Below are 10,280 nucleotides of genomic sequence, written 5' to 3' on the forward strand. Positions count from 1 at the left end.
TAGGTTCAGTAGGTTGCCTTTATTAAAGTGATGACTAAAAACAGACCGGCTGAATGACAGATTCCAGTGCCCGGTGTAGTTGCTGAATCTTGGGAATGACAATGTGATGGGGGGGAACCAAACAGAAAGAAAAGAAAAGGGGCCAAAATGAAAGAGCAAAACCAATTCCCCCAGTACAACTAGTACTGACATACTAGTTGGTCCCTATAAATAAGGCGGAATTTGACGGTCCTTCCAAATGTACAAGATATGTTACAGACACCTCACAACATTAATGGTGGACATAGAAAAGGATTTACAGGACTTTCTTCAACTCATCATACAAGACCAGTACGAAGGCACCGCCCATGCCTCGGAGAACGTTGGACCAAGCTCCCTTGAAGAAGGCCTTGCCGCCCTCATCACGTGCAATCTTCCTCCAGCAGTCCATGGTGCCAGTGTACATAATATCAGCTGCAATGCAAGCCAAAAAGTACGTTAAGGGTCACCAAGAGCATAGATCAGAACAAGCATCTCCTATAGAAATACTGCAATGTGAATTTAATTGTCAAGTACCTCCTTTGCGTCCAGACTGCATCATCATACGACGACGGACAGTATCGAAGGGGTAGGACGTAAGACCTGCAACAGCGGTTACAGACTGTGCAATCGCCCAACTGGTGAAAATGCTAGCGGCCTTGGGATCAGGCAGCATACCTGGAAAAGACCAAAAATACCATTATAGCAAACAATACTGTAGCTATAGGGACCTTGCTCATGAGAAAGAAAAAAAACCCTTACCCTTAGCAGTATCATAAACGCCAAAGTAGGCTGCTCTGTAGATGATGATGCCCTGCACAGAGACGCCGAAGCCCTGGTAGAGACCCTTCGCGCCATCGGACCTGAAGACCTTCACCAAGCAGTCGGCCAAGCCATTGAACTCTCTCGTAGCTCCAGCCTTACCAACATCAGCGGCAAGACGGGTTCTGGCGAAGTCGAGGGGGTAGACGAAGCAGAGGGAGGTGGCTCCAGCAGCTCCACCGGAGGCTAGGTTACCGGCAAAGTATCTCCAGAACTGGGTACGCTTGTCAACACCATCAAGGAAGATCTTCTTGTACTTGTCCTTGAAGGCGAAGTTGAGGGCTTGGGTGGGGAAGTACCTGATGACATTGGCCAGGTTTCCTCTCCAGAAGGATAGGAAGCCCTGCTCCTTGGGGATACGGACAATACAGTCCATGATGCCCTTGTACTGCATGTCAGCGGTGATCTGTTTGCTTGCATGTTGCACCTATGAAAAAACAAGAACACAAGCCAATAAGTCAGGGAAGGCACAAATAAACTCAAATATTCAATGTTTCCATCCAATACTGGTATGGTCGGTTTTCCAAGCTTTTGTCTTCAAGTTTCGACACCATGGGATTTTTCTCACTGACTTCATAAGGTCAGCATATAGCCACTTTGCAATCTCAAGATGGAGGTCAAACCTCCACAAGCACACAGGAACGCTGGGGTCTAGGGGACAAAAAAAATTCTTACTTCGTGCTCTGCACAAAACAACGTTGACCGGGGAGTAGAAAATGAGTCACCCTTCAACTAGGCCGGCTAACTATTAACATTAGCCTAGTACAAGCTAGCATTAGACGACAACCATCTTCCGAAACAATGAGATTAGCTCATCTTCAAAGTCAAACTAGGGAGGTGTGACCCTTACTCGACAGGGCATGCTTAAAACGAATCAACTGCAAAGTGAGATTACCAAACTTCAGATTGCCACCGATTGACTAGCTTCCAATATTCCTTTCGTTGAGAACATTTGGTTCTATCACTGCGCTAGCTAACCGGCTAGGCTGCTACACAATGAGGCCTCCCCTTCCCACGACCTTGGCCATGGTGAGCTAGCTATCTTGACAGCCGACAAGTGGAAAAACAGTCTTAACGAAAGAGGTTATTCATTTCATGAGTTTTCGGTAACAAATCACTAAAACATTTTACAGCAGCAAAACAAAAAGGCTTGATTGAGCTAAGGTTAGCGTTGCTGCTTCAACTTCGTCTAGTTGCCATTCATAGAAGAGGTGTTAACGTGCTAACCCAATAAAACGTAAATTAAAAAAACATTTGACGTAAAAATAAAGGACATTAAGTGGCGACAAATTAACAAAGAATCAATTGTGTAGATGAAAATATAAAACTCGCAAAACACTACCACTCATTTACAAACGAATTAATTTAGTGTTAACGTTAACTTCCGTAACGATAGTGAAGATGACCAATGTTAACGAATAAACGAGTCGTGTACAGTTCCAGACATTTCTTATACATGTGAAGTTGAACATAATTGCAAAAAGTGAATTAACCTTCTGATTATGTTTGTTTGTCATTAACAACCATTCCAGTGTACTCTCAAATTAATTCACCATTCACTAGCTATTAACCACTCGTGTTACGTAATGGTGGACTTTGTTAGCTTGATAGCTAGCTAGGGATAACGTAGCAAAGAACATAAACGACATGCCTCAAAGTCATCACCTCTAGACGCTTGAATGACAAACTGAGCGATACGGCGCAGTCATTAAACTGCCACCAAGTAGCTTAGTCAGTGTCTGACCATATATTTACCCACAGCCCATCTGATGAAAAAACAAGAGACTTGCATTTGTGACACAATACATTCGTTAGCACAACGTACTAATGTTAGCTTGTTACCGTCAGCTAGCAAAATCAGGATTCTCAGGTTACCGGCATAAAGTTACCTGAAGGAGCAGCTTCACTCTCTCGATGGGAGCAACGGCAGTCTTGGAGATGGCAGCAGCAATACCACCAGCCAAGAAGTCCTTGGCAAAGGACATTGCGACGGAGTCGGTCGACATCTTCGGTTGATTTCAAATTGAGGTCGGGACAGGGAATCGTTCCTCCGCCTCTACACAAGGCTGGTCTACCGGCTCAGTCGAAATGGCCGATGTGCAAGTTTCTGTACTGATTTAAAAAGACCTGAGTTCGCGAGACAAAACGCGACCTCAGGTTATTGGTCGTTCCGTTGATATGGGCGGGGTATGAATAATAGCAAGGGGTGAGAATTCTAAACGCTTTTTACAACCTTCCATTTAATTTGAAAGTAAAATGTAGTGCAATTGCCATCACTGATCGCTTACCACAATAGTGTTATTACTGATTGAAAGTAAGTTACTGTTAAATTACGTTTTTGTGTTTCTTTGTGTTTTTGTTAATTATCCTTTGAGTAAAAACTGTGTATTTGGTTCCTCAGAAGCTTTTTTTTTTTAAAAAGTAGTCTATTTCTGCTGCAAAGTATCTTTAAAATCTCGAAAAGGGGGTAACTTTTTCCCGCAGTGAATTTGAATCCGTGTGAACATGGTAGTAGCCATGAACAGTGACGAGGAAGGTCACAGTAGGATCACAATATAATCAAGAATAACAACAGAAAACAAAGGTATTGACAGATAGGAATGCAACTTTTTAGCAAAGATCACTAAAGTTTGTGATTTGAAAAGGGTTCTAGCCTATTCATCAGGGTGAAACCAATAAAATACCAAGACAAATAACTTGAAAACCTGTTTTAATCTCTTCATTACAGATACATTAATCATCAGCTGTACTGCCCTGATTGAATGCAGATTAAATGATATGGACACATTTGTATGAATAAGTTAGAGTGAGTAATTCTTATTATGTGAAGCATTATGAACAATTATAACAAAAAAAAGGTCTTGCACACATTTAAAAGTTATCAAACATCTCCAACATTAAATACCATCAGTTTCATAATGGAGTGCAACAGTGAGGGCACAATGTCATTTTTGTAAATTGTTTTGCTCTTGAGGTGGGCTCTGATGGCCTTGAAGTTTACTCAATGAGCAACAGTGACTGTAATGAATCTACTATTGATCTGGCGTGGATCTTCAAGATTTACGTCAGATCATTTTACATTTAGTCATTTAGCAAATGCTTTTATCCAAAGCGACGTACAAGGAAACTGCATTTTTTACATCAGAAGCAGTAATGGGTTCAATGTCATACTCAAGGACACTTACACACTTGGTAAGAAGGAGTGGGGAATCGAACTAGCAACCTTCCGATTACTAAATGAATCCTCTACCTCCTGTAGTGCCAGATCCATTACACAGCAACATTTGCTATCTGGGTAGCATGTCCTCAGATGCATCCACAATATCTATTTTAGTAAGAACACTGACATGAAAAACATAAATATGGAAAGGCACCTTCAGGAATGGAGGCCAAATACTTTTTGGATTTTAAAAGTATTGACCCCACATATTATTGATCAGTCCAATAGCCAATTATATTAAATGTACGATGTCCACAAAAATTGTCCTTAAAAACCTTATTGTACTCTTGTTGTAGCTGGACTCATTTGTGTGACTGGCAGAGCATTCATACATTCTGAGGTATTAATACATAATTTCTGCCTCCGGGGTGTGCAAATCTTTGACGGCCTGCATTTCTTTTTGAAAATAGTACATAACCCTACATACATTTCTATGGTATCAAGACATAGCACTACATACATTTCAAGACATATTGCTGGTGATGCACCAGAAGTATTTGCCATGCTAGGCAGTAAAACCAACCTAGTAACAACAACTTCATTCAAAACATCAGAACTCCAGAACACTTTTACATTTTAAAATTCAAGACAGTGTCTATGGGTGATGACTGAGCAGCAGACTTGTCCTCGAAGATTTAGGCCAGTTTAACTTTACCAACGGTTTCCTATAGAAGAGTTCTGTGACTGGAACTTCGTGTTTTTGAGGTAGCGTCTGTGCTCCTGCAACTCATAAGGGCCCAAACTCTGGTCCACACCTGGTTTCAGCTTGTAACTCAGGGGGGAGACAATGTAACCGTTGCGGTACAGGCAGACCTGTTTGCACATCTCAAAACAGGTAAAGAGTAGGCCAAAATAGGGAACAATCTGGAAAGGAAAAGCAAAATACATTGTATGAGCAACTACTTCACATACAAAACAAATACAACATTATGGGATATGCAGGCTGTATGCTTTTGTCACTACAAATGTATTAGTGAAAATGCTGCTCCCTTATCCCAGCAGTCATGTCAAGTACAGTTATTTGTCAGTGTAGCAGTATGATTCTACTTTAACTTAAACCTCATAAGCCAAACCATTGAAAAATTTAAAAACTACATCTAACCAGGTCAATTGATTCAAATCTATTGATAACATGCTGTTGTTGAGCTTTTTTCAATGGAAGTCCTAGGGGTATTCACAGTGAAAGTTTTATTGATCATAAAAAAAGATTGTGCCAGACGCAGCTTAAGCTCCTATGGGCATATATTTCCAACCGTTTTAACTAGCCTTAGCTATCTAGCTTAGCTGAGGGAACATTACATTCTTACAGCCAAACCTTAATTTGTACAATAATTCAGCAATCACATATCCAACTCATAAATAATTTAACAATAAAATATATATGTGATTCAAATACAAAAGAAATCAATTCACAAAACACATTAGCCCAAACACACACATAAACAGTCACAAGGCCCTGCAGCATGACCTACCTTTACCATGTTGGCTGTGAGGCCACTCCACAAGGTTAGAATGCCCTTGGTTTTGATGACCTGCCTGAAACAATCCAACATCCCAGTGAAGTGGACATCAACCCCACCATAATGCGGCAGGTGAGAACTCTGAGCCTGAAAAAAAAAGTTGAGACATGATCAATTACAGTATCCTATAGAACATTTTGAATGTGCACTGAAGGTGAAAATCCTATTCAGGTTCAACAGCCTATTCAGGTTCTTCCGTGATAGATTCCCCCAGTGTTATTTTGGAGTAATTGTGATGGAGCTGGTTGTGACAAAAAATATATATGCTTTTGATTTTCTTGTAGGAAGTGACAAGTCAGCACTGGCACAAAATGAACGCAACGCACTGACTCATACTTAACCAATTACAGACAAGTCTTATCACATGAGTCATGTCCAGAGCCACGTGCCTCTCTTCTGTAATTCACTTCTCTTTGCAATAATTGCTTTACCAAAGAGACAGAGAAGTTTGTCACTGTTAAGCTTCACTGTCACCTTCTACTTTGTGCCCTTTGCAATGTCAATACATTCAGAAGCGTCACAGGAAGCCTGTCCTCTGCCCTTCCCCCACCCCCAACACACACCAAGTCACGAGGCCTTCCGTGCTCTTAAAAGGGCAAGACTGTTAAGAAAACCATGGGCAGTCTCATCACAGGTTTTGTTTCAAGACAGAGACAAAAACTACTCCTTAGCCAAGGGCTTCCTTAAAATCTCTCTCTATTGTATCTATAGGGGGGGTCAGTTTGCTGTTTGCCCCAAAACAGCAGCACGATTTGCACCTGAGTAAGGTCTTGAGCTTCATTGTATGATTACACTCCTTCACTCAAAGTCATTCTTTATATTGAAGGACTGTCTTTGTCATCAAACAATCAGAACCTTTGTATATACAATTAGAGTTCATTGATAGCTGGGAGACATTGTCAATTTACTGTGTGATATTTGCAAGCCTATCTTTAGAGAACTTATCTATGGCCAGGCAGGCCCTGAACAGTGTCTACATTCTCAGCTGCCACAGCACCTTGTGGTCCCTAATAATAGAGCATGTCCTCTTGTGTTCTTTGACCACAGTTAATGTTTTCTAAGAATAAACCTGTCCTCTAAAAAAAAAAATCAAAGTCATTCAATATTCAGTGTCTGATGTGATTTCATTTTTCCTCATTATAATTATAAACGAAGGAAAAGGTCTCGTTACAACATAGTCTTCTAGTAACTCCACAACTACTTGTTTCATCTATGACTTATAGATCAGCGGTAGCCAAATTGTGCCATCTCATGGAGAAAACTTGCACTGCATCATTGGCAAGGCCTCTGGTCCAACAGGAACTATGTAGTGAAACATTGCAAAAGAGATATTTTTTTGGCGCACTGTTGTTTCTACACACTTGCAGCACAGGAAAAAACATTTCAAATTAGCTTTCATATGTCTGTCAGAAAGTGAATGAAATGCCTTAACGTTACCATGGCCAAGTCAAGTTTATCTACAGCTGAAGTACCTCAAAAACGTTGATACCTTTGACTCATAAAAGCTCAAGAACACACACAAGATTAACTTTAGCATCAACAAATGAAATCCATGTAATCATGTAAAATTTTCCCCCACCTGCATTTTCCGTTTCACTGTCTCAAAAGGGAATGACAGAGTCTGGGCCACTCCTGCTGCTAAGCAACCATTAATGAAGTTTTGCAGAGAAGAGAAGCGAAAGTGTGACTCCTGCCATAACTTATCCAGGTTGACGTAAACTGCATAGCAGCCAATAGAGAATGGAGCTGCACCTATCACAACAGAAACCAAGTATAATGGGTCATCTCTGTTCATACTGCGAGGACAATCTTGTGCATACTCTGATATTCACTAACACTGTTATAGAGGAATGGGGACATACCAATCACAGTGAGGGAGAAGCCCCTATAGAGAGCCAGGAGCCCCTCGTTGTGGTAGATGCTAGAGAGGGTGTGCAGCACACCCCTGTAGGTCGACTCCCTGTAGTTCTGGGCAATGAGACGTGTTTCTACCACCTCCAGAGGGTATGTGGTGAGGGCAGCAGTTATTCCTGCTAGGCCTCCAGCCACCATGGCTTGCCACTGTGATATATGGCCCAAACCATCCATATGTTGGTGGACAATCCTGCAAAATATGTATTGGTTAAAATAAAATGAAGCAGTAGGCTATATGCTTTATCTTTTCCTATCAGAAATGATTTTTTTAGATCATTATGGATCAGGACACAACATTTTTGTGCATTCTATGCATCTTGGTCCTTAGTATCAGGTGTTTCTCAATGTATTCACATTTGAAAGAAATGAAAACAATGTATGTAATTAACAAATGTAGGCTACTGCAAGTAAAGGCGTGACACAGAAAGAATGCACGATTACACTGGGAAAGCAGTATTTTTATCCAGTCAGAGTCACATAGTTGTTAAGTATGACCATATTTTACAACGCGTTCGTCTATCTTGATTTTAACAGTTGTTTGTGTGTAGCGATAGGCAAAGTCTAAAGGACACACTTCAAGACTCCGGGTACATACTGTGCTGAACATTCAGGGGGCGGGGCCTAATTTGTATACACATGTTCCATGCCACGTGACATTTCACTTGTTATGCGCACTCAGACCATTTTAGTTTATACACAGGAAGGAGAACCCATTTCCAGGAGGCCGTAGCTTCACTGACAACTGAAACGCCCGATGGATTCCGGCGAGGGTGTTGCGACACTACTATGTTTCTGATTGGACGAGAAGATAAAGCGTGATTACGTCGTTACATCACATCGGATGAACGATGGTAAACTTCAGCACGGAAGTTGAACATTAATCTGCCGACGAACTGAATTCCTAGCTCGCCGGAGCAGTTAAGGCATTATAATGCAGGCTGCAATGTAAGGGCGAAAGTACACACGGTATAGTATAGAGGAGCACTGTCACTATATCAGGTTCTTACTATTAAAATCCAGTCGTTAGCAACCACAAGCAAACTGCACATCGATGTACCCCCTTTTTGGCTAACGTTACCGTCACTAGTTTCCCCCCAAAACAGTTCGATATTACTCAAATTAACCATGTTACGTCCAAATAACATAAGTGCTCACAAATGATAGAAACCGAATTGATCACGCTGTGAAACTAACAACGAATACAACTCACTAAACTACCACTAATAGTCGAAACACGAGCGAGCTAACTAGCAACCAACCGGACATTTCTCCCATTGTTTACAAACAGTCTAGAATTAGCCGACTAGCTAGCTTTGTTAGCATAAGTGAGGACATCGCATACGTTTAACGTTACAAATATGTGACAACCGGTTCATTTAACTTTCTACCTATGTTAACCATTTAGATAGCTTGATGCACGGTACTTACTTCTTATAAGTTGCCAGATGGATTGCACTGTAAGGAAACAGTCGAAGACAGGAAACCATATTTCCCTTCCAAAACGCACGTAGACCTTCATTCTGGTAGATTAGTAAAAAGCTGTGAATAAAACCTCTTTTACTATGAAATGTGCCTACTTGGCTTACAATTTTTACAACCTCCAAAGGGGAAGTTGCCGTTTTGCTGAAAATCCCAGCAAAACCAACACAGAGGGACCCCTGCGAGCGTGTCAATCTATCGTCTTTTTTAACAGTTGCCATTATTCTCGCAAAGTGGATCCAATTTAGCTCGCGAATACATACACCAACTAACTAAACACTTATTAAATGTAGAGGTTTTTTTTTATCTGGTAAACATGGAGCAGTTCAGTGTGTGAAGCAGAAGCGTTCACCGAGACTGACTGATGTTAGAACAGAAGCCTAGAGTGAAACTAATTCTGATTGGCCAGGGCCGCCACTGCCACACACACTAAATGATAGGAGGAGTAGGGTCCCTTATAACAGCTTGCTCAGCACACACACACCGATATGCTTTATGAACCACCTCCATTGCTGGACGGGAAGACAGCAATACACTGATCTACACATCCAGCCTCCTGACTCTTCTTTATAAGTTAGAGACGTAAAGTGGTATTTCGGACACAACGTTAAGACACTTCAATTGTATGCTCTGCTTTCATCTCATTTACTGCCACTCTCAAATTCCTGGTTGAAATCTGCTTTTGAAAATAGGTTTATATTTCTACTTTCATTATATTTGGCCTGTTTTTCTGTTAACCCCCCAATATTTTTTCCCCCAGCACAAATTCACAGAATATACATTTCTCATGTCTTGTCATGATTATCATGTGCCTCGTGGTTGAATAGTTACCTCTGTCTTAATTAAATATATTGCCTGGCTTCTATTCATATTCTTGCAGTACCAGCTGTGCAAACATAAACATACATTTTCTTCGTATTCGACCACTGTGGGTAGATGCTCATAGCTCATAGAGATACATTCAGTAGTGGTATGTTTCACTCCATGTGACTTCTTGTTTCTTGAGTAGATGCAAACCCTGAGAGAGTCTGCTCTCATCTTAAGGGTCAAGGTGATAGCTAGTGCTTATACTCACTCAAACTTCTCCAGTCCGCTCATTGCATCTGTGACATAATTACTTGGAATATACCCACATCAAGCATCTGTAGAGTGAAATGAATTGTAACTGGATTTGAGTCAATCAATCAATCAATCAATCAATTTGTTTATTTGATCAAGAGGGACAGTGTACATTCATGAACATTAAGATGTAAATGCACCCAATTATAGCCAAAAGGCTAGTTTCCATTGGCAGTCCCCCGGCCAGA

The 10,280-nt window shown here is 41.1% G+C and overlaps 2 protein-coding genes across 2 annotated transcripts; both read right to left on the minus strand.

Annotated features, from left to right (window-relative positions):
* Positions 1 to 2,942, minus strand: slc25a5 (solute carrier family 25 member 5). Its single transcript, XM_012840987.2, has 4 exons — positions 2,730 to 2,942; positions 781 to 1,267; positions 556 to 696; positions 1 to 453 (listed from the first exon to the last, which is right to left on the minus strand). The coding sequence occupies exons 1-4, from the start codon at positions 2,844 to 2,846 to the stop codon at positions 296 to 298; spliced, it is 903 nt and encodes a 300-aa protein (XP_012696441.1). The 5' UTR covers positions 2,847 to 2,942; the 3' UTR covers positions 1 to 295.
* A 591-nt stretch (positions 2,943 to 3,533) lies between these two features.
* On the minus strand, positions 3,534 to 9,945 carry slc25a43 (solute carrier family 25 member 43). Its single transcript, XM_012840514.3, has 5 exons — positions 8,923 to 9,945; positions 7,443 to 7,684; positions 7,160 to 7,332; positions 5,533 to 5,667; positions 3,534 to 4,924 (listed from the first exon to the last, which is right to left on the minus strand). Exons 1-5 carry the CDS (start codon positions 9,192 to 9,194, stop codon positions 4,712 to 4,714), a joined length of 1,035 nt encoding a protein of 344 aa, XP_012695968.1. The 5' UTR covers positions 9,195 to 9,945; the 3' UTR covers positions 3,534 to 4,711.
* Positions 9,946 to 10,280: the final 335 nt, after the last annotated feature.

Source organism: Clupea harengus, chromosome 20, assembly GCF_900700415.2.
Source record: "Clupea harengus chromosome 20, Ch_v2.0.2, whole genome shotgun sequence".
Taxonomy (NCBI): Eukaryota; Metazoa; Chordata; class Actinopteri; order Clupeiformes; family Clupeidae; genus Clupea; species Clupea harengus.

What these genes read in the sequence shown, in the direction of transcription:
- slc25a5 (XM_012840987.2), bottom strand. Translation starts at nt 2,846, where the DNA reads ATGTCGACCGACTCCGTCGCAATGTCCTTTGCCAAGGACTTCTTGGCT. An exon ending in GAGTGAAGCTGCTCCTTCAG is followed by an intron (nt 1,268 to 2,729) that starts GTAACTTTATGC and finishes GTTTTTTCATAG; the next exon opens with GTGCAACATGCAAGCAAACA. An exon ending in GCAGTCTGGACGCAAAGGAG is followed by an intron (nt 454 to 555) that starts GTACTTGACAAT and finishes CTTGCATTGCAG; the next exon opens with CTGATATTATGTACACTGGC.
- slc25a43 (XM_012840514.3), bottom strand. Translation starts at nt 9,194, where the DNA reads ATGGCAACTGTTAAAAAAGACGATAGATTGACACGCTCGCAGGGGTCC. An exon ending in CATCTGGCAACTTATAAGAA is followed by an intron (nt 7,685 to 8,922) that starts GTAAGTACCGTG and finishes CATATTTTGCAG; the next exon opens with GATTGTCCACCAACATATGG. An exon ending in CAGTGAAACGGAAAATGCAG is followed by an intron (nt 5,668 to 7,159) that starts GTGGGGGAAAAT and finishes TTTTTTTTTCAG; the next exon opens with GCTCAGAGTTCTCACCTGCC.